The 24,457-nt window shown below is 41.8% G+C and overlaps 3 protein-coding genes across 3 annotated transcripts; all 3 read left to right on the forward strand.

Moving 5' to 3' along the window:
* The first annotated feature begins 4,039 nt into the window (after positions 1–4,039).
* On the forward strand, positions 4,040–12,650 carry ube2d2 (ubiquitin-conjugating enzyme E2D 2 (UBC4/5 homolog, yeast)). The gene is made up of 7 exons (XM_029512071.1): positions 4,040–4,305; positions 6,014–6,077; positions 10,787–10,818; positions 11,143–11,220; positions 11,342–11,447; positions 11,762–11,855; positions 12,493–12,650. Exons 1-7 carry the CDS (start codon positions 4,282–4,284, stop codon positions 12,536–12,538), a joined length of 444 nt encoding a protein of 147 aa, XP_029367931.1. The 5' UTR covers positions 4,040–4,281; the 3' UTR covers positions 12,539–12,650.
* Positions 12,651–14,860: 2,210 nt separating this feature from the next.
* Positions 14,861–17,680, forward strand: zgc:110843 (CDGSH iron-sulfur domain-containing protein 1). Its single transcript, XM_029512728.1, has 3 exons — positions 14,861–15,049; positions 15,949–16,151; positions 16,858–17,680. The coding sequence occupies exons 1-3, from the start codon at positions 14,971–14,973 to the stop codon at positions 16,945–16,947; spliced, it is 372 nt and encodes a 123-aa protein (XP_029368588.1). The 5' UTR covers positions 14,861–14,970; the 3' UTR covers positions 16,948–17,680.
* A 1,254-nt stretch (positions 17,681–18,934) lies between these two features.
* cxxc5b (CXXC finger protein 5b) lies at positions 18,935–21,701 on the forward strand. Its single transcript, XM_029512830.1, has 2 exons — positions 18,935–19,244; positions 20,085–21,701. The coding sequence occupies exon 2, from the start codon at positions 20,287–20,289 to the stop codon at positions 21,178–21,180; it is 894 nt and encodes a 297-aa protein (XP_029368690.1). The 5' UTR covers positions 18,935–19,244; positions 20,085–20,286; the 3' UTR covers positions 21,181–21,701.
* Positions 21,702–24,457: the final 2,756 nt, after the last annotated feature.

Below are 24,457 nucleotides of genomic sequence, written 5' to 3' on the forward strand. Positions count from 1 at the left end.
TTTTAAAAAGTAGTAAAAGTAAAGTTGATTCTGAAGTGTAACATAATAATGATTTGCAGGGTTGATTTAGATATAAATAGGGCTAATTTACAGCTGCGCACTGCCAGAAGGGAAATTGGCTTATGTTTTTTTCAATGCACAAACATTGAGATATATAATTAGTGGGCCCACTAGTATTATCTGGAAAGTTTTATTTATTTATTTATTTTTAAACTGGGGTAGGAAGAATTCTTAATGTGTACTTCTCTGTGTACCACTGAGGGTAGGGCAGGTGTCAGGAAAAGATGCATGTAATGAAAGTGCTTAAGACTAGTCGTAGCCCAACTAATATCACAGTTGAAGGGACTTCAGGAACCTCTACAATTTGCCCCACTTGAAAATGCAGTAATTTACCTGCTGCGACAAGCTCCTTTGCACCTGGATGCTGGCAGCAGCACTGAGAATCGCATTCCTCGACTGCTTTCAACAACAATCAGCCACTGTTACTGAGGAAGAGGTTGCGGATTATGGGTGTTGAAGCCTCCATTGTCTCGTGGATTTCTGACTACCTGACAGACAGACCACAGCTTGTCCATCGGGGCAGCATTCTGTCTGACATGGTGGTCAGTAGCACAGGAGCTCCACAGGGAACTGGTCTGTCATCTGTCAGTATTGACATCCAGTAAAGTCGAGTCATGTCATATACAGAAATGTTTTGGCTGTTGCTGTGTGTATAAGAGAGGGATGGGAACACTGATAGACAACTTTGTGGATTGGCCTGTACAAAATTATCTGCAGCAGAATGTTAACATGACAAGAGAGATGACGATCCGACTTCAGGAAGAACAAGGACCTTTATAGCCTCTGCACATTGTGAGAGGAGGTGGAGTTGGTGGAGCACTCCAAGTACCTGGGTGTTATCATAACACCCAGGTAACACAGCAGACTGGAAGCTGGAAATCCAACACTGGAGCTGTACACGGGAAGGGGGTGAGCGGACTCTGTTTCCTGAAGAAGCTGAGATCCTTCACTGTGTGCAGTAAGATGTTGGAGATCTTTTATCACTCTGTTGTGGCCACTGTACTCTCCTTTGCTGTGAAACTACTGAAACTTTGGTGTAGACGAGGGCACTTAAACTGCTGCCCATCCTGGGTAATACTGACTTTTCTTTCTACCCCATACTGGACAGACGGCAGAGTTCCTTCAGCAAGAGACAGTAACAGCTATGCTGTAACCTTCAGAGTTTATTATGCTTTTTGCTTTTGTTTCTGTGCTTATTTACTAAATTATCCCATATCTTGGCTTTATAGCTACATCTTGCAGTTTTTCTTTTGCACACTATTTTATATTGTACAGTATCTATTTTGCTAATTTTAAGAACAGCATTTTTTTCTCTAAATACGCTACACACTTGTATTTGCAATGTGTTGCTGTGGCTATTGTAATTTAAGAAATTTCCAGTTTGGGATTAATAAAGTAAATCTATCTACTTAAATCTACCTATGAAATCAGGTCGTTGAGGGCATACAAATGTTTGCAACAAATGTAACATCTCTCCATAACTGTAATTTAAAGAATAGTTCATTCAAACTTTGTGTTGTGTATTCACCCTGAAGGTACTGTGCTGAGGTTACATGAGTTCAGGATTGTGGTTGAACACTTTTCATTTAATATGTTGCACCCACCTGTAAACTTCAGTGCAGGGTAGCTACTCCTTTACCTGAAACGTCCTGCCGGCCAACTCTTGGCATTCCTTATCACCTGCAAAAAAAAAAAAAAAAAACCTCACAAAAAATGTATATACTCAGTTTAAACAAAACAAATTTAAAGGGCATATTGCAGGTTAATTTTTTCCACATTTGCATATAATCTTGTCTAAAAAGTACTATTTGAAAAGTTAATGGAGGTTTAATTTTTTTTTTTCAAGACATGAGCGCGCAAATCTAGTCTAAAAAGTGACAGTTTTGAGCTAAGACTCGAAAAACGCTCCTTTTTTCAGCACCGCGTCATATGACGTATGCAGAGGGATCTATATGCTAGGCTCTGCCATCACCTGGGCCGTGATGTTAGTTTAGCAGTATGTGTACATGGATTTCCTCGTCAATATTTTATTTTCCACATGAACCTCGGCAGGAAGTCACATGTTCTTTATCGAGCAGGATTATGTGTAGCACCTCCAACATTTACACATATGTATGTATGTATATGTATACACATATTGACGCAATGGTTTTGTTAGAAAAAATAAACTGCTTATAAAAGGGAAAAGCTTATTCTTTCCTCACAGTACAGTTCTGTAAGTAGCATTTGATTGTTAAATCCTGCACCCTGCGACAATGTGTAATGGGGTGGAGTCGAATGTGCAGGACCCCCCCCCCCCCCCCCCCCCAAAAGAAAATAAAAAAAAATAAAATAAAATAAATCTAAGTATTTTTATAAAGGGCCCACTCAAGGATGCCCACTGTGGGGACGCACGGTTACGTTACAACGCTGGCCAGCAACTATCAACAAACATGGATCATGATAGTGTTTCTCTCCCGCAGCAATAGTACAGCGCTATACCTAGTAGTGTACATCTGCCTGTAATAGATGACCAATATTGCTTGACATATGATGGTAATCTGTGCAATATTATAACATGAACAAAATATTACATAATTAATATTAATGTAATATTGTGTTCCTAACCTTACCTGCTCTCCACTGATCGTGCTGATACCACAGTAAAGTTTCTTCTGTGTCCAAACTGAGATCGGGATCCATTGTTTTGTTTTGGTTCAAGTTCACTGCTCCCTCTGCCTACATCACTTCCGCTTTACTTTTTCGGTTGGGGAAGTAAATTTTTCTCACAAAAACGACTCCAGAAGTCTAATTAATGTATTTACCAATATATTTTGAAGAAAAAATACTTCCTGTATTATTTTTCTAAACATTGATTAAATAAGGGTCTCTAACCTGCAATATGCCCTTTAGCCTGTAATGTACATACATGCAGTGCAGGCCGGTTCTCTCTTTAATGCTGAATCCCTCCGCCTCATCCAATCAGAGTAATGGAATATCCTCGTGCCAACAATCTCACCATGCAATCATATCCCTCCGCGTTCAACAGACTCAGAGTGTAGTTCGCCTGTGTGACACCTCCCTCATTTTTTTGCTATAGGAATAAATATGAGCAGAGGACGGCGACGTTCTTATCCAAAAGCACCCTGCTGTCTGTAAACATGCAGAGGGGGATGCTGCCGCGGAAAGAAACCATCTTCACATGGCCACTCAGGACTTTAACACATGCAAAAGCCGTGCTTGGTAGACATTTTGGCTCGGACCAGGCCATACACATGCAGCCGCGCCGTCGCATGCACGGAGCCACAATGATGCCAGTTGCAGAACTACGTCTGCATCGCGCGCGGTCAACGCGGTGCGTGCGTATGGCGGAGGGCTCTCTAGCGGTACAGCAGTGAAAGAGGCGTCCTATGGCTCCAACAATAAGACTTCCGCTTTCGGCGGCAGGATTTCACAATGAAACCACAGTGTTCTTCCTTTTTTCTTTTTTTTTTCTTTTTTTTTTCTTGAATGGTTACAGCGTGTATTAAAGCAATTTTGTATTGAAGCTCCATTCATACAAAATAATTTTTAATAATAATATCGAAATTGAATGAACATTTCGTAATCGCAATAATAATATAGTAAAAAAAAATCTAATTTTGAAGCACCTTTCTCTGGGAATTTTTTTAAAATAAATGCATATTAACACATCAACGAATTATATGTAACATTAATTACCATTTGACGTGTTCTATATATATATATATATATATATATATGTATAGAACCAAAGGTTTTATATATCTATATATATATAATCTTATGCACCTTACCACCTGACAGACAAAGAGGCCAAACTGTACAGTATGACATACTTGAAGGATTGAAACATCTCCAACCTGTTGTTGTTGTTTATATGCCCGTTTTGTGTAGCCTACATGTCGACGCTTTTCTGTGTCGCCGAATAGCGCCTTTATTGTGAAGAGTTGAGGCCGGAGGTGCCTGGGTTGTTGCTGCTGGCAGGACTCAGGCCGCAGTGATTTGGTAGCCGCTGCAGTAGGAGGAAGGACCGCGGTTCTACCCTTCTATCTTTCAGTTTCGCCTCTAAAATCTCTCAGTGGTTCATTCCAGTATCGATCAGTAAATTGAGCGAACAGTGACGGTGGTCTATGATCAGTAACTCGTAGTAACACCAACGGACAGTGATATCAATCGCCATTTTAATCGCACGTTTTCCCTGACAGAAGCGCTAGCACAACAATGGCTCTGAAAAGAATTCACAAGGTAAGGAAGTGAACGACGAGGCCCGGGATTTCGCAGTTTCGTTAGGGATTTAGTTCCAAGGTTGTCCATCTGTTATTTGTCTGACTGGTTCATTACGGTGTGAATAATTTAAAAACGTTGACCAAACAACTCGGGCTGTGTGTGAACGGCCGGTTAACGGTCTGTAAATAGCGAGTGACGACAGTGAGAGCAGCAATGCGCCGCTTTTCTGTGTCCACTGCTGCCTCAAATGGGCCAACTCAGCCGATGACTTACAGCCACCCGTTAGGTCAGCCACCCTCGGCTTTGTCACAGGGAATTGCCGTCGATACATACAACAGGAGATGTAATAAAAATGTTTCGGCCAGCCATGACTGTTGCTTGTTAATGGTAGTAGTGGGGTGTTAGTGGTTACTGGCTAACATTATGTATCCCGGTGGCTAACTCGGGGAAGCTAAAATGCTCCCCTAATCAAGCTAGCTAACAACATCCATGGTGCATCTTCACAGCAAACTAACTGCTGCTCGCGGTGTTTGAACCATGTTTGATGCTACACACACTCTGCAGTAGCTCCTCGGCATTATACTTCAGGTACACACTGTTATTTAACACGGTAATTCAACCCGGTTTAACCCGCTCCTTGATTTGACAGATAAGTTGTCCAGCTAGCGTCACTGCTAACGTTAGCTTGAATTATGAAGACACTCGCGCTTTTAGTGGACAATTTCCAATTTCTATCACCTCCTTCTACTTGTATTATTATTTAGAGCTTAAGAATATGGTACGGTTTCAGCTAGAGCAGTTACAGCTCACAAGATACGACAGGATGCAACCAAAGCCAGCGTATGTATTCTCAATTTTTCAATAAATTGCTTTTGAATTGCAGACGTCGTAGCGTATGTATATTGATTGGAGCTGATAGAACAGGTGTGTGTGTGTATTAAAGTTGTTAATAGTGCTGAATACAGCAGAAACAGGAGAAAGGCTGGGGATAATGTCAATGCTGTGCCGCTGTGGTCCAAACAGGCCCCACGCGTTGTTCGCCTTAGATGTCATGTCGCTGACAGCAGGCGAGCAGCAGGTCCATGTTAGAAGTTACTGTTTGGTTAAATGAGATCTCCGTGTCCTGCTTTTCTGCTTTCTTATTCCCACAGTAACAGATCATGTCCAAACTGCCAGGAGAATGTTTCTCTCTCTGGACACCCTGAGCTCCGGACGATCGCGAGCAGCTAGCACGTACGCTAAGCTAACATTTGCAATGTTAAGCTGGGCAGCACACAACCTTCTTTCACCCAGTTTAGCATACTGTTTTGGTTATAACATCTCTGCCTCACATATCTTCGCGATCTTGGTTGGGCTGCCACATGTACTACCGGCTGCACCTGGAAAAAGGTCATTACGTAATAGCGGTCACTTAAATAATCATAGTGTTGCCTTAGTTGTGTTTATCTGTGGGCTTTTAGTTTTAAGTTGTTCCTGTTGCAGAGACACTTTTTAGCACTTCCAGTTAAGAGCTGTTCAGTTATTATGCCAGTTGTACGCAGGGTTCAGACGAGACATGGCAAACATAATCCTAATATCAGAATGTAAAGATCTTTTTGTGGGGGTTTCTATTGCAGTTCCCAGTTAAGATATAATTTGTTATCTTTATATTTGTTTGGTCGTATATTTGAAATAATGATCCAAACTGCAAGCTACCATTAACTTATTTTTTACTTGTATGTCTCAGGAGTTGAATGACTTGGCACGGGACCCACCAGCCCAGTGTTCTGCAGGACCAGTAGGAGATGACAGTAAGTTTAAATCAAAACCAACACTGCTCTGGTTGGTGTGTTTTAATGGGTCTTACACAATACTCCTGGTTAACCCATCTTTTATTTGATAAACATCCTAACCCCAGAAAGAATTATTGGTCAAAATGTATATAAATGAAAGGATTTCAGATTTGTTTCACAGTTTATAGGTCCCTTACTGTATGAGCCAGGCATGAATTGTCATCGACTCTAATGTTAAATGTTAGTTATTTTATTTAGTTTAAATATAGAAATTTGTTCCCAACATTTTCGTCATCACAATTTAAATGTGTCGTGTTTTCAATCCCAAAGTTCTCAATTTGCTAAAGAGAATAAAAACACAAGTGTAAGTGGGGTTTTTTGGAGTCCAGTGCATTTTATTAAATTAAGGAAGTCCTGTGTTTTCCCTTTAGCAGATCCAGGAAATACCTGGACTGCCTCTTATGAAAATACAGGTCATTCTAAAAGTAAAATAGTAATGAGAATAGTACTGCTTTAAAATAAAGTATGAGAGGAACTCTCAGTTGGGCAGTATTTTAATCTTTTATATTGTAAGAGTAATTCACCATTAGGAGTTATGCCCGTTTCCAAATTTAGATATATCCCCAGAGCTGTTGAAACAAAAGTAAAGTCAAAAAGCCATCAATGAACAAAGTTTTCTCTTCAAATTCAAGTACACACGTAATTATTTCAACACATATTTTAAATATCTTCCATTTTTATGCTATTTGAAATGAATTTAGCTCATCAAACAGCTGTCACATAATATAGAGTTTTTCACCTTTTTTACATTTTTATATGTGATGGCTTTTTGTAGCCATTTAAAAATGATGATTAGGTGTAGTTTTCATTGCCTTTTGACAGAAGAAAATGGCATGAATGTGTTCACAAGCAAATACATAAACATTTAAGATGTTATATGTGAAGAAGGCAACGATTGTAGCATTATAGCGCTGTAAACTGTATACAGCCTGTGAAGTCTGCAGCCTTTCTTTGAAGATTGTCTCACGATGCCAGTGGTTAAAAGCGCTCCACGTGTATCTCTACTTCCATGATTTTTGTTGTTCACTCCTTTCAGGTCAGTTGTTTATTTGATCTTCAATGATGGGTCTTAAGTTGGTTGGCTTCGTCGTATGTCTCTGTACACGTAGCCAAAATTTCAACTGTACAGTATTTATTGTTGTTTCCGCCCATGTTTTAGTTGTGTAGGATGAACAGTTGTATCAACATGTTTATGGAATCAGGTGTACAGAAAATAATAATTGAAGCAAAACATGTACAAGCAGAGTAATAAAGTTTGTAGATTATTCCATGATAACCTTTTAAATTTGACATCTATCCAGCGGCTAACGCACTATAAACACATTAGCTACATGCAGTAGAAACTTTTTTACACCATTTATGCAACTCGATTAAGATTATTTGCCACACTCCCACTGTACGACTTTGTCATAAGTAGTTCATTTTATTGTTTAACAGCAACAGTGGTTGTGATTATTTTGGCTTTTACTATAAAAGGCATAGTGTAGTGTTTGATATTATGTTGTGGAGGTCACAGTGTCACAAGCAACAGCAAAGTCAAATGCAGTCCAGTACGATAGCCTCATGATAACATCACCTTGGAGAATCATGGTGGTTGTTTTTGTTGACACTTGCAGAGAGACCTTGGCCCAAAATTCTATTGTTGTGATTTTTGCATTAGATTGAATGGTTAATGTACATTTTATCTTCACCCTAGCTTCATCTCTTACCACAGTTATCTGGGACAGGGCTTGAAAAAAACTCTTTAAAATTATGTATACTTGTTAAGGTACTAGTGAGCAGATGTTTAACATTGTTATCGTCAGTTCCTTTAAAACTATTGTGTGTAATCACTTCCTTGTCAGTAGTGACACACTGATGCACTTTTGACAATCAACCAACTGAACAAATAGCCAAATTCAATATCAAATAAATAAATTAAAAAAATAACCATAGTGGAAATGGCCACACTGCACTGGTCTTGCATCGCATGAAGTCACATATTGATAAAATCTTCGTATTTTACTCTGGGATTGAGTGGTTGCACTGACTGTAACTAGCCATAGAAAGAATCATTTTCAAAAACAGTTTTCTATAACAGTTACAGATTCACAATGATATTGGCATCAGACGATATTAAGATGTTAAAAATGAGCTACAGGACATCTGCCATCTCACCAATATCCGTGAATTTCAACAACCAAATAGATAAAAGCCTGCAGCTTCCTTGAAAAACACTCAATGTCATGTTCCCATCGTGCTGACAACTTGCATGACACAACATTAAATTCCTGCAGCAGGAGGAAACCAAAATCTCCATGGTCTAGAAATTTTCCAGTGTCAGGAATTTATTTATTTATTTTTATTTATTTTTTTAATTTTGAATTTAAACAGCTGATATGCAGATGTAGCCTACCAATTGAGGTGTATTTTTTGGCAATGGTTACACTGTAATTTAATTTATCTGTAATTGGTTTGCACAATATTCCACCTAAACAGAAGTTATGTTTGTTTTTTGTTTTTTTACAATATGTGAAAATTGCGAAATTTTGTCTAGTTTTGGGTGTTGCTATGGTTATCTTAGGAAGAGCATCATCCAAGTCTCATCAGCCGTACTATGTTGCTTAAGTATAAAACAATTATTATAAATAAATCGCATTTCATATAATCTAAACTTTTGTTCTGTAACAAGTAATTTTTTTTGTGTAACATTGCTTTTGTAACAATAAGCAATGGTTATTACAAAATTTTTACCTTTTGTTTCGTGCCAGCATTTGCCACTTGGACAACATGGGGAAAATATTGCTATTGGCCAAATTACTTATCTGCCCATCAGATATCGTCAAATAAAATCCTATACCTTCCTTGCATTGATAATAACAGTGACTGCTGGTGTTATGACGGATAGTATGTTGCTTGTCAGTCTGTATCATTAGTAGTAGCTTGTTCCAGTGATATCAGATAATTGCAGGCAGCGTGTAGGTAACAAACTCAGAAGGCTCGATCATGATTCCAATGTGTGACACATAACAGAAATGGTACTGCAAAAGATATACATGTCAGATGTAGACACAGTGACTATGCTGAGGAACATTACTGTTGTTGCTCCAAGTAAAGGGGTTGGCTAATATTTATCATTTAAGCAACACTTGGTTCTCACAGGAACACCCACACCATTATCTTACATTTGACATGCAGGTATGAAGGTACATCTTCATTGATCATCTGGGCATCTCATGTTGACTTTAAGAGAATTTTTGTACACAGTGAAATTTGGTACAAAGGTTAAACATTTATTTGCAGGTAGTGTTTTTTTGTTGTTGTTGTTGTTTTTTTTTTTTGCTTTTGGGTTTTGTAAAGGTGCAGATGTAATTCCTATCCCTGTATTTCCTTATTTTATTTGTTTTTTATCTTTGCTCTATCGTGTCCTTTTTGCTTAAGTCTTTGATTAGTACTAATGCTCTCTGATCTGTGTATTATATTTATTATTTTATCACGTAAGAAATCCCAACTATAATTTGCCAAATTTGACTATAAAGGCTTGTAGTCTGACAAAACACAAGTATTCATGTTTGGGAAAAGCACAAAATTAAGGTATTTCTATAATGTAGAAGAAATGTGACTTTAACGTCATATTTGAACAATGCATTTTTTCCTGCAGGCAGCAAATGTGCTTACGTTATGTGAGTTATTATGACAATTTTTACAGCACAAATATTTAACCATGAGTGCAAGTAAGATCCAGGCTTGAAATCACTTTGGTATAATATGTGTGTAGTACTGCATTAAAACTAAGTGAGCATTTCAAGTTGGTTGGTACCTCTTTAGTCTCACAGTGGTAAAGGATATTGCATATCAGGAGTTTCATTTTATTCTCTCATGTGTAGTGTACTTTATACTATCCATTGTTCTTCTTTCTTTGCTATATTGTTGCTGTTTTGTAAAACCCCTGGAAACAAATTGTTTAAAAAAAAAAAGTAAAGTAAATATTCATCCTGTGGGGTCAGTTCAGGGATAAGGTTCTTCTCAGATTAGAGAAAATTAGCTGTCAGAGGAAATGGGGCCTGGGAAATCTGATGCTTTAGAATATGTATCAAATAAATTGTTAATCACCATCTTAATTATTTTGTGATGTGTAGTTCACCTTAAACGTCGTGTGTGATAGCTGTTGACACTGACACCAGGGGGAAACATAAGTGGTAGCAACATGGCTCTACTCATGTCACTTCCTGCCATCAAATAAACCACTTGACTTACAAACCATAAGAAAATATTTCCTATAACTTGTAATGACTGGTTCTCATTTTAATGTGATATGGTGCTACTTCCATTACAGGATGCTGTATGAAATGGGGCTGTGAAAATGCTCTCTAATCCAGTTCTCCTAGTTCATGTCATTACATAATAATTTCCACTTAAGCAGCATGTTTGATCATTTTAATGTAAATGAAATTTTCTGAATGCACATGTGAGTTAACTTCCAATATGACTCTTTATAACCTTAACCCCATTTGCAATACCCCCCAAAAAATAACTTATTTCCAAGGATGTTTGTCCTGAGATGACTTAAAGTAAGGGTCTATTTCTCATGTGTACAAATAATTACATTTTGCACATTTCAGGTGGCATCATTTATGGTTACACTTCTCATTGTGTAGTGTTTCATAACCAATTTCCTTTTGTTGCAGTGTTTCACTGGCAAGCCACAATAATGGGACCTGTAAGTATTCACCCAGTAACAGCCTTATTACAATGCTTTTGTTTTTCATGGACAGAAGTAATACATGCATTTGTTTTGTCGTTGTTTGAACTGAACCCTTGACTTAGAATGCCTAGCTAGTACAGCATTTCTAAAGACAATGTTAAATCACTCTTGCTCCAGTTTCAGTTCCAGTCAGCTATTAGTTGGAAACCTTTTTTTTTTTTTTTTTTTTTCATTGCAAGCAACCTGCGAGTTAAATCTTTGTAATCAATTGTATATCATATATTTATCTGTCATAAAAAATTATTCCCTTCCTAATGAAGTGATTTATTCCACCATTAGAATGACAGTCCTTACCAGAGCGGGGTTTTCTTCTTGACCATACACTTCCCCACAGACTACCCCTTCAAACCGCCAAAGGTAAACAAGCAGCACCATACATAAAACAAGCATTATTGAGGCACTATAGTGTTTCTTTCCTGATTTAAACACTCTCACCCCCTCAACTCTCTCTCTTACCTCCACCCCCACTTCTTTTCAGGTTGCATTTACCACAAGAATCTACCACCCAAATATCAACAGCAACGGCAGCATCTGTCTTGACATCCTGCGATCACAGTGGTCTCCGGCTCTCACCATCTCCAAAGGTAGGCTGGCTGGCCTTCAGGCTCAGAAGTGCATCACTGCACATCTCGTTACAGATAAATGGCAGATGCTGCAGCCTCTGTTAACAGCATATTAAGAATGAAGGCGAGAGAAGAGCTAAGGGAGATTTATAAACCTCAGGTTTATAAATGCTATTTTGATTCCCAGTATGATCCATATGTAACAGAGTGCGCAAAGTTTATGTTGCTTGATTCTTAGGTTCAACAGAAGAAAAGTGTCTTGAGTTGTTTTAATTTTTTTATTTATTTAAGTGTTTTATTGTTAGTTAACTTCTAACTTGTGTTTTGTTGTGCAGTCCTCCTGTCCATCTGCTCTCTGCTGTGTGACCCAAACCCGGATGACCCCTTAGTACCCGAGATCGCCCGCATCTACAAGACGGACAGGGAAAAGTAAGTGTGTGTGTGTGGCATGGATCACCATATAACCCTACAAATGCACTTCTCAAGTAAACAATTAACAAAACAGATTTTTGAAAGTACAGATCCAAATGAGCCCAGGTGCTGTCAGGATTTCAACATATGTGATGGAAATTATGCCTCGCGTTTAGAATTGGAATAAGATTACAAACACAAAATTCCCCTTCATTGAGAAAAAATTTGTCAGCAGGAGATTATGTTGGTGTCACAAATCCATATGGCCCTATAAAAGTAATGATGCTGCATACTTGCTGCACCTCAGTATGTTATTGTTTGTCATTGTAAATGCAAAGATTTTTTTTAAACTGAAGCATGTGCCATGGTGAAATTAACAAATCGGCCTAAATCAGCAGTCTAACTTGACACTTGACATTTTCCGTCTATTCTTCTTTTCTGATATTCTTTGGCTTTGCTCCATCTTATCTGATTGCGCCACTGTTTTAATGAGACTTAGACGAAGTAAACATACCTGCGATTCAAGAACATTTTTTATAATCAAATTGATCGAATTACTCAGGTAATCGTTTCAGCTTCTTTTCTGAAATGGTGTTTTTTTTTTTCAAGGTTAAACAACTAACCATTCCCTTTGTCTGTCACTGCTTCTCCGCAGGTACAACAAAATAGCTCGGGAATGGACACAAAAGTATGCAATGTAGTGTTGGAGTAGAATCATGGCCAACCACCTCTACGACATAAGGTTAGGGGAGCTTCAGACGTAAAGAGAAAACAAACAAAAAACCATACAAACAAATGAAAAGTTTAAAACAAGATCTTGTTGGTTTCCATTGGAGTGCTTTCTTTGAGCCACGCCTCCCCTTCACCAGAGTACCTGTAAAACTCCCTCTGCCCCAACTCCCCACTTTGTCTCTCTCCCTCTCTCTTTCTCTCTCTCCTCTCTGTTTGACTCTGCCTCCCCCCTCCCGCCTCTCAGCTCACCTGCCTCCACCGTGCATAGTACATATTGTCAACTTGCAATGGTAACACCCGTCTCTCCCAGTCTTTTTTCAGCACCTCCTTCCCCCATGACCTCTGATCACTTCTTTATTCCGTAACATTTTGTCACCATGCAGGTTGGACTGTTGTGCCACCCACCACACCCCCTCGCTCCTTTTCCTATATGCCTGCATCCTCACCCATCTTCCCAAGACGTTAATCGCTAAAAGCATTCCTTTGAGCATCTGTAAAACTTCAAGGGGACCTTTTTTTTCCCTATTTGTTCCCTTCAGGGGGGAGGGGGACAATAATATGGAGGGATTTTTACACTCTGCACTCTTTCTTGTTTTGTTGTCCTAATAAGCCCAATCTGTTGAGATGACAATTCAAGAAAGCAGTTTTCGCACGTGAGTCAAAGGGCACTCTGTATTTTATACAATAAATAAAAAATAATAATTGCAGGCTGTATAAAATGGCCCATTTTGGTCTTTGTTGGATTCTATGAAAGGACTTGAATTTATCCCCACACCTCCAGCTCCTGACCCCCTCCTGCTCTCCCAAACCACCTTACCCAAGTTGACCCCTTTGTACACACATAAACACACTTGCACGCACAACTGTAACCCTATTTCACCCCCCCACCACTACCACCACATTTTCTTTATTCACAAAGTGGAGGTTCTGGACCAGATATTTAAGCAATTTATTTTTCTTAGTTTAACCCTTGTTTTTATTCCCCATCCCATAACTTTTAGTTGTTTTATTTTTTGTTTGTTTGTTTTTCAGTTTTTCAACTTTTTTTTTTTTTTTTTTCCTCTTTTTTGTTTTTTGGCTATTGTTAAATTAGAAGCTAACATCTTAAATGGCTATGGGACTGGCTTGGGCTCTGGGTGCGAGGAGAACCCACTCTTCTTGCACAAAACCTCTGTATATTGAATTACCTGAGAGGCTCGTTGAGCTTTGTGTGTTGATTAAACTGTGTAATAAAAACCCACGACTCCTGTGTAGACTCACTTTCAGGCCCTTTTAAAGGACTATAGAAGTAAAGAAATGATGTAAAGCTTTCATACATTAATAACTCAGCCCAGCAGAAATTTGAATGCCTGCAATACCGCATGGTTTCACTTCATTAAATCGCTAATAAGAAAGTCTTTGAGAGCATTGGTGGATGCTAAATAGCACTGTTGTCAGTCCTTCTCCTTTGAATTTACTACTCATGCTACTACGAGCGCAAAAAGACATATCTATAAAACCATTAGAATTATTACACCACTATATTACTGATGAACTACAGTCATTGCAATAATTAATCCACACGTGATTTTATTTTGTCTCCCCCTGGTGGTGCGTTTATGTACATCCACTTATAGCCATTTTGGGTCAGCAACAATTTATGCAAAAAAAGCAAATATTTTGATGTTTGTTTGTTTGTTTGTTTTCTTACCTAAAGAGGTTTATCACATTCAATGTGGAGCAGATTGTTTTGATGTCACATTAACTCGGCTCTACCACCCGTATGAGAGGAAAAGGGATCTTACCAAAGCCCCCGAGACATCAAGATGATTCTCCTCCATTAGAAACGTCAAGCATAGTGCGTTTGATGTGGGAAAGTAGTACTATTTAATAAGGCAACAAGCTAGTTTGATGATTTGCCAATTTTAATTAAGGCATCAGTTGTCAATACAGTTTTACTCTGCAGTGGGAAATGCACTTTCTTTAGGTCAATGATCTGAGATAATATCTTGCTTTTGAGCGACCACCTGCCGAAAAGTGTGTTCCGATGGCGACCGAGGCGCTGTCGAAAAATTCGGAAAAACAAGACAGTGTGATGTATTTCACGTGGACACAAATGTTTTTGGTGTACCAGAAAGTTTGTGGGCTTTTTGATCAGGGTTCTCTGGTCAAAGCTGGGAGTGAGTATATTCGCACTTTGGCCTTGAGACGCAGGAGCGAAGCCGGAAGTGTGCTGGAGGCTAGGGGTGAACCTTCTTGGTCTACTGGAACGTCAGCGTCCCTCCTCGGGTCCGGATTGGTCAGTGCGCGATGACGCAAAGCTGAACCCGACGCAGCTCTCGGACAAGGTTCAGATAAGACTCCGCGGTTGACCTTGCTGCTCAGAGTCCAACACAAACAACACACATCGTCCAGGAGCAACATGTCTACTCCCGGTTTACCTAACATGCCGATGCCGCCCCTGCCAACGTTACCCAGCTCGGGATTTAAGCTTTCTAAAGGTAAAGTATAATCACTAGCTGAGAGCATGCTAGCATTAAAGGAGCGCGTCAGTCTCGCAGTTGGACGTTAACACAAGGTAGTTTTTATTGGAAATGTAAGACACACATCATCGAGACAGTTTTCCTCCAAGTTAGTTGCTTTTTAGCTGCATTGTCAACAGGCGGTCCGTAGCTAGCCAAGACGCCAGACAGACAGCTAGCAGCCGAGCTGGGACCAGCTACAGGTTATGTTTCCAACTTGAGGCAGTCATCGATAGGGTTGACCCACTCATCTGCAGCGGAGCTTCGCCTGTGAGGCCTCCTGGGCTCTGCTGAAGCTGCCGTTTGATGAACTTTCTGCTCCGCACTTAAGTTCCTCCACTTCACGTGATGCTCAGTGGACTCGGATAATCCTCCTCATTACTCTGCTAAAATCGGCAATTTTACAGTCACCGGGAAAAAATGCAAAACCATCACACAGCACTCAGACATGCTGCTACTTCTCTCTGTATCTAATAGGCACACATTCACACGAAATCCTCCGTCATCAGTAGCGTCATCCTGCGATGGTTTAACATGGCCAAGCAGTAGGAATAAGGGGGACATTTGAGTGTAGGATGTCACATCTGTCCCTCACCTCCTTAGATGGCTTATATCCCAAAGTGGTACTCTGTTGGGCTTTGCAAGGATTAAAATGTTTATATCTAACGTCAGTGGGCAGTTTTGTACAGTAACAACATGCAACTTGTGGAGGTACATTTGGTGCTGCCGATTGAATGTATTGCTTTTCTAGTTAGAGGTGATGATGGTATTTTGTCCATTGTCATTCATATTTGAGTACACAAGTAAACAAAGGCTCTAATATCTTTTCTATGAGATGGTGCTTTGTTTGTCTAAAATTACCTTGCATCTTTCCGCAGAGCATTTGTTGGTAGCAGTGCCGGTCGCTGTGGTTGCAGCCATTGGAGGCTTCTTAGTCAGCCACTACCTGAACAGGCGGAGCTGTAAAAACTGCATGGTGAACATGACCATCAGCAAAGACAGTCCCAAAGTGGTCCACAGCTTCGACATGGAGGATATTGGAACCAAGGCTGTGTACTGCCGCTGCTGGAAGTCAAAGAAGGTCAGGCTTAGTTAGCTTGCTCATTAATGCTTTTGGTTTGAGGAGGAATTGTTAGACTTTTCAAGTAATTTGATAAATTTATCACATCAGCTTATTATGGGTCCAAAGTTCTACTGTTTGTAGGCGCAGTCAGTGATATCACAGACAGGTGTTTGATTGACCCAAACAACTGTTGAGTTGCTTAATAAATGAAAATTGTATATTTCGATAGTTTGCTACTGGGCAGCTGAGTTAAACCATCTCTTATTTTCATTTTATCGTTTAACATTAAGATAAGGTGGATCTTGTGTTACCTCGCCTGTTCATGCTGTAATGTTGCTGACATGTCCACTCAAAAGCATGTCAAGTACTGCTGTTCCTGTGTGAGTACTCACATGGCCAAAGATGGGCCGTCCTTTTTTAGATCAAAGGTTGACTCGCAATTTGCCTAAATGCATTTGAATTGCAAATTTCTTTCTGCTGCATGGTTTACTAATGGGTCAGTAGGGTAGCTCAAGCTGAACTACTGGAAAACCCATTCTGTTGGGTCACAAGGCAAACTACTTCATTCTGTTGTGCAAGAGACTGTTTATTGGGAAAAAAACAGCTTGAGCAGTCACCTCCCACCGCATATTTAAACAACAGTTTCAATCTTAAGTAAAAAGTTAAAACCTTGAACCCCTAGAGGGAGTTTATTTTGCTCTAATGTCGTTTGTTCTCTTTGTAGTTCCCTTACTGTGATGGAGCCCACACAAAGCACAACGAGGAAACCGGGGATAACGTTGGACCACTCATCATTAAAAAGAAAGATGCTTAAGCCCCCCCCCCAATTGTTTACCATCACCACTAACAATGTCGCACTGATGGTTATGGTATGAAAGTGCTACAATCACAATAGTCGATGTTGTTATTATTAGCCCAGAACAAAGATCCAGAAAATGCTAAATATATTCTAAATTTTGATTTCAGACCTCTCACACTGCATTTGATGATATGAATGAAATCAAAGGTCATGCGAGGAGAAATAAGGAAGGGACTTGGATATGTGGCACAGTCCGAAATTGGGGTATTGAAATGTTGTCTGGTGTCATTCGCTCTGTCTTCCCTCTTTGGTCTCCCATGTGTGGAGCAGTTAGTCGAAACTTAATGAACTATCGGCTCTTTGCCTCAGTCCAACCAATGTGTCAGTGAAGTTCAACACAGGCCTTATATTTAAATCTGCCGCCCAGACTCACAACTCAAAGGAATGTTACATGTTTCGATTTTTCTAATAAGAGTTATTCAATCAAAAGAAACAGAAGTTTGTTTCAAATGATTTAATGTCTGATCCAGCGAGCTGTTGAAACACTATGTGCTGTTAGTAATCACTCACTGTCTGCTTACTGACAAAACTCTTGTATTTAATCTGTAAAGTGTTGAAGGGTAAAAACGCAGCTCTAAAAATATATATTTTGCCTTGTCATCAGATTTATTTTGTACCGGCTGCAGTGTGTCTGGCTTAATGAATTGTTGTTCTGTATACTGTGAATAAAACTTGCTGTGTGATCAGATTTGTAAGTCTCCTATGTTTGTTTTCAGGGGCCACCTCTTGCGCCGGGGCCCAGGGGCCAAACTCTGCCTCTATTTGTTTTCATCTGGAGGATCAAATACCCTTCATTTATGCACTTCACTCCTCGGCAGAGAGGCCGAGCTGAGTGTTTATGGATTAACAGTGGACAGGCATAATAAGTAAACAGGGCAGTGTGCGGGTGAGGGGGCCGCCGTGCTGCAGTGGCCATTTTAAGATGCGGCAGTATTTGCGGTGACCGCTAGAAGACGCTGTGTGTGCGCGGATAGTCCAGGCCAGACGGTGCACGCGAGTACGGTGGGCCCCTGCTCCCATAGTGACACGCGCACACACACACAGTCACACTCAGACACGCACGAGGTATCTGGCTGCGTGCCAGATGCAACGGAGGACTCTCATAAGAGGTGGAGTGGACTCGACCGTCCCTGTGTGAGGAGTCACCTTTCACAGACAGCTCTCAGGGACACACACCATCACACACTCTGGCTGATTAGTTCTTTATTTATTTTTCATCTTAAACGGAGACAACTTCATCATGCCGACAACACGTGACACTGAGTCCCCCCCATGCTGAGTGTAGCCTCATTACGTGTGAATAACACGGCCTACATTGTAATGGTAATTCATTTTAATGGTAATGTTTCACATTACAATTGTAAATAGCCCTAAAATCCAAAATATGGAATACAATTCAGATCAGCGAAATTCAAGGAACTTATCCTCTGAATGTTGTTTGTGTTTATGTGTAATGTAAACTGTGCTTCATATAAAAACAAATCACATACTGACACCTTGATTCAAGATCTTCCATCACTAATCAGATGCTGAATAAACAGTGATCAAACATTAAATTTAATCTAAAAAAATGCGTTCTAATTATGACTCTTTTTACACGGCAGAGGTTTAATTATGCTTTACAGAAGTAGACTTAGTAGTAAATTAACACAGAAACAATTGAAGAACATTTAGTTATGGCACACACAGATCAGTGTATATAAACAAAGCCCAGTGTGCCCTCCTTTTAGATTACAGTGTAATAATATAAGAGTGATCATATATTTAAGCAATTTTTAATGAAAGGACCAACGGACCTTTTCATATTAACATATCAGTTTGTATCTTTTTCGACTATAATGTTGTAATATTTGTTGATAGTTATATCAGATGGATGATAATCCAGCGATAATATTCAATCTACTGCCCATGCTCGGTGACGCACTTAGTGCTTTGGCCGAGTGTGTGTGATGGATGTTTAATGTTGGCTTTAATTGGGTGTTATAGAGTATTCATGGTGACAGCTGTCCGTGTGTGTCGAGCTCTTCCTGTGAATATTATGGGGTCGCTCTGACCATGGTCTGGGCTGCAGAGTCCACTTCGCATTTTGAGCGACGCCCCCAAATTCCGTGCAGAGTGTTTGCAGACCCTCCGGGACGGAGAGGTGGAGGAGGAATCGGCAGCTCCGCTGTCCATATACACTACAATCACCACGCCATTAGTTCATGACTTCATCATATGTTTGACAGGAGAGTTTGGGCCGTATTTAGAAGGTAAGAGGAGGCGTTTTGCCGACACTTCCGGTTGATTTTCGCTGGTTTTGTTTTGTCGCCCTCGCCGCCGCTGCGCCGTGTCGCAGCGACCACTCGGACTGTGGTCAGCTCGCCGTGGCGTCGGTCGAGCACCGTCTTCTTAGGTAACCTTCATTACGCTCAAACGATCGATCTGGCGCCTCCGTCGACCCATCGAAAGCTCTAGACACTTGTTCCGCGATATTATATCTGTCCCGAGTTCAATCAGCGGGATAGTTTTCCCACAAATGTAGACACGGAATTTAGCCTGGTCTTTTTTTATCCACAGCAACCGCATCGTTGCGCACCTCGCTCCTCGTCATCGGCACCAGACAAAAGACAGCCTGTTTTTTTACGGTCTCCTATTTAGTCTTTCTCCGCTGAGCTTAAGCTTTGGCTGGCACACATAACAGCAGTCGTCAAAATGTATTTGAAAAGCGCGCTCCACATTTGACCTGCGCATATGCGCATATCTTTGCATATTGTTGTCGCTCTGTTATTGATTGCATTGATATACCGTGAAATTCTTAAAGGGATACTGCCTCCTGTATGCGGAAATCACTGGCTGAGCAGCCACTGTGTCTGATAGATGCCTCTGTCCGTCTCTTTTCAGACACTTTGATTTCTCTATCTGTGGACATTTATAGTTATATTTGCTTTAAACACAGATTGTCTCCACTTTGACTTCCTGACACTGAGTGTAGCAGCTGTGGTGGAGAAATATCTTCCAGTTATATCTGCTCTGTTTACTCTCTTTCTGTATTTGTCTCTTCAACATTTCTATTCTTAACCTACCTCTCTTCATCCCCTATTCATTTCTAGCTCTCCAGGACTCTGAGGCTGCTGCAGAGAATGGGAATAGGGACACAGGCCAAGTCTTGCCATTTTGGCTGAAGTAACAGCAGGAAGGTTGTCAACCCCGCATCAGCGTCAATCCCCTTCTCCCTCACCTCTCCTCCCACACGCGCACACACACTCACACACACACACACAAGGACAGACACCCCCACACACAGCCACTGCTATGTCCACTGCCGTAGACATCGCTGGCCCTTCCTCCCCAGACCGGGCCCACAGCAGCGCTAAAATCCCAAATGAGCCTCTGAGACCCAGCCTTAAGCGCTCCAGCCACCCTTACAGCCTCTCCCATTACATCTCCACCCCTTCTCCAGGCGTGGACGTCAAAGGCCTGATCCAGCCCTCCCCAACTCAGCAGCGGGCCGCCCAGCCTGCACACACTAAGCCTCGCCGGGCTCCCTCCTGGCCCGACATGTGGGAGTCGCCCAGCGGGCTCCACCTGGCCCATGCTGCAGAGCTACTGATGCGCGCTGGGCTTCTGGCTCTGACACCCGCCACCACAGAGCAGGCCAGCCTGGGCGCACAGAGCAGCCAGCCAGCTAAAAGGGAGGTTGCAGAAGCAAAGGGGGGAAAGGGTGATGGGGAAGGAGGTGGGTCTGGGCCTGAGGAGGAGGAGGAGGACTCCTCTGGATGTGGCACTGACTTCCAACCCTTCCTAGGTGCCTGGTTCCCCTTCAGCCCCGCTCTGTTTCCCCTGGCAGGTTTCCAGATGGGGGGAGGCCACTGGAGAAGTGCGGCCATGGGAGCCGAGGGCATTGAGGGGCTGGTGGCCGAGGGCTACTCTCCCAGCTCTCTGGGCGCCAGCAACGGGGGCAGGAGGAAGAGGAAGAGGTGCGGGGAGTGTGTACCTTGTCGGCGTCAGACGAACTGCGAACAGTGCAGCAGCTGCCGCAATCGCAAGAGGGGACACCAGATCTGTAAATACAGGAAGTGTGAGGAGCTGAAGAGGAAGCCAGGGGGCCCTGGGTTTGAGAGCAGAGTGTCTGGGTTTGACCTAAGGGGGTCCGACTTTACTTTGGGTCTGGCACAGGAGAGAAGCAACGGAGCCTTGGATGGATAGTAATGCTTGTGATGGCAGCATTTGTCAGAGGATCCTGGTTGGATGATTGTCGAGGAGCTGCAGTTTGATAAAAACGCAGGACGCGATATTAACATGCTCAGACTGTGGTTCATCGAGATCTTCAGATCCTGTGTTTAGTGAGGAGCTGCAGCTCTGTTTAAGAATGTCCACACTCGTTCCCATCCTTCCTTTTGACAATCAGTGAAATGGAGAGGAGAGAAAGAAGGATACCAATGTGTGTCACTATTTAGATGATGACAAAAATGCTGTAAATAGCCTGTAAATATCTGGAAAACATTATGTCTTTTTTACATCCCTTTCCAGTTTGGATGTGTTGTGTTTCAACATTTAAAAAAAGGAGCCAAATGTTTTGTTTCTGACGGGGAGTTTTGATTCTGTTGTTCTAACGTCACTGCATCAGTAAGAAATGAATGAGTTCAGCCTAGGCTAAATTATTTCATGTGCAACTTGTACTGTATAGCTCTGTTTGCCCTTTTGAAATAAAAGAAATTGGCCATGTGCACTTGTCTACAGGCTGAGTTTGTACTACATCAGTGTTTGTGTGTGTTCATATTTAATTGAGTGTATGTTTGCAGCTGCGTTTCTGCTTGTACACGCACACGTGTGTTTAGGGTGCATGTGTGTGAGGTTGTGTGGATTATGAGTCACCTAATGGTGTGGCTGAGAGCCTTATCGCCACCCCACAGACACACACACAAACACACCTACACGCCACCTTGGCAAGTCCAGTGTGTGCACTCAAACACACCTAACCTGACATGCGCACATTATCACAAACACTCTCTTCTATTCACACTCTGACGCAATTTCCTTTTTTATTCACAACTATTGATCATATGGAGACGCACACACATATCATAAGCCAGATACGCAGCCAGCTGGACTGAGGCTATAGGGTGGGTTTTTGCTTGTTGCTGTAATGATGGCTGATGTGATAAGACCTTCTTCCTCGGCGCCACACTCCAGGGGACCGCAGGGAAGACGTAACCATAGCAACGGCCGGCCCGAGGTGTCACGCTATAATTGGGCCACGGCTGCACTTCCTGTGCGCCTTCAGTCAGGGGGATCGCAGAGGGACTGTGTGTGTGTGTGTGTGTGTGTGTGTGTGCGCGTGAGCATGGGGGGGAAGTATATGTGCGTGTGTATGTGTGCGTGTTTGTCAGGCAGGGGAGACAGAGAGAGAGAGGCAGAGAGAAAACGTAACACGCCAGCCAACACAGGACACTGCCAACTCATGGAGAAAAGCAGTGAGCTCCAACATCATGCTATTACAACGCTCCCACTGAATGAGAAACACACAGTCTTTTAGTTGAAGTCCACAGTCTAGTGTTTCTTCATCTCCCAGACAAAGGAAGAATTTTAAATTCTTGGATCTGCAGCTTTTTTTTCACCGCCCCTCTTTCTCTTCTGTGCCTTTCTAGTGATTTGGAGCTTAATCCCCCCTCCCTGTTCTCGTCACGCATGCACACACACACACACACACACACACACACACACACACACACACACACACACCGGAAATCTGTGTCACCCGCTGCCCAGCAGGTCCAGTGACTCCCTGAACGCCTGCAGTCTGGCTCCACTGGCCTGCAAGATGGCAGGAGAGAAAGGGAGGAGGAGGGAGGGAGGGAGGGATTGAACGGAGGACAGAGAAGAGGAGGGGGGAGGGTTGGGAGAGAGAGTTGGGGGAGTGGGGGAGGAGAAGGAGGAGGGGGTGGAAAACGAATCTGGGGGTGGGGGGTGAAGGGCAGAGAGGGAAAAGGGGGAGGGGGGTGTAATGGGGGTAAGAGGGAGTGGGTGAAGCCGGGAGAGATGAAAAGCAGGCCACAGGGGGAGAGAAAACAGAAAAAGAGAGATATGCAGGGAGGCGGACGGGGAGATGGACAGCAGGGGATGAAGATAATGTGGGCCAAACAAAGAGAGGAGAGATGAGTGCAAGATCCAGCGAGCTGAGAGATGGAGGCTGACTGAAATGCAGCAAGACAGAGACGCAGGGAAACCGGGGTTAATGATGGATGCATTGTCCAGATAGCCGGTGTGTGCCGTCACAGACCCCCGTGGAGCTTACATATGTTCCAGCACCAGCGGCTCTGCCCACTCTGGAGAAAAACTCCTTTCACACACACTGCAGTGGAACAACCTGCCAGCCCAAGGCAACCTGCACTGGAGCTGGGCGGACCCTCACTTATGAGCCAGACCTTTGAAATTTTGGCCACTGCATCTGCTTGGAGACACTGTGTCTCATTGTGAATTTTTTTTTCCCCCTCTCAATTGGCGATATCCCCGCTGTTAGAAAATGTCTAACAGCTTTACAGAAACAGCATCTTTCTGAGATCACTCCTCATTACGTCTCTGTTATCCATTTATGTTGTCTTTTATAGACACAGGAAACATGCTACTCCCAAAAAAAAAAACACAATCGTTTCTTACATCCTTGAAAAGCTCAGGCTGATCTGCTCTCGGGTTATATTTTGATGACACAGGGGTCAAAGGGGACTCTTGACCTTTGACCCTTAAAGCTGTTAAAGGTGCATTCAAATAGACAGACTTCTAAAAACAGCTTCATCCACTTGTGGTTTTGTCTCATGCTACTAATGAACAACAAGCACAAAAACTATTAAATAGCATTAGGATGACACATGTAGCTAAGCGTCTCCGTGTTAGAAAATTGGTCATGAATCAGCTAATCAACCAAACTATGGTCATAAAATGAGTCCTTAAAACATTCACAAAATTCGATCCTTAGGTTGGCTCACATGGTGTTAGTTTTTTGAAGGTAATGTGTACACAAAACTCTGTTAATCTTTAGCCTGCTGGTGATCTCAAAGAAGGACCAGTGGTTCCAGGAAGTTGGGCAAAGCACATTGATAAAGGCTGTCTGGCTGCAGTGATATTTCATCATGGCTTCTTTTACCAGTAGCTCATGATTTGGAATGTATTGGTGCTTGGCCCCCACCTTAACACTGAGGTGGGGGCCAAGCTATGAACCCATGCTTTTAATCAGAGCAGCACATCATGACTTAGATTTTTCATGTTGTTGTCCTGTGAATTTCAATGCTCAAATAAGATATATTATGATTAATGATATTGAATTGCAACAGTGACTGAGAGCATTTAATATAATATTTATTTTCCAGATGATTCCAAAAACATAAACAATGGACCTTGAATGACTGTATCCATATTCATGATGAAGGGTTAAAACATTTTCACAGAGTGATATCTGTATCATAATATCGACATCACAGACAGCCTG

Source organism: Echeneis naucrates, chromosome 10, assembly GCF_900963305.1.
Source record: "Echeneis naucrates chromosome 10, fEcheNa1.1, whole genome shotgun sequence".
NCBI classification, from domain to species: Eukaryota; Metazoa; Chordata; class Actinopteri; order Carangiformes; family Echeneidae; genus Echeneis; species Echeneis naucrates.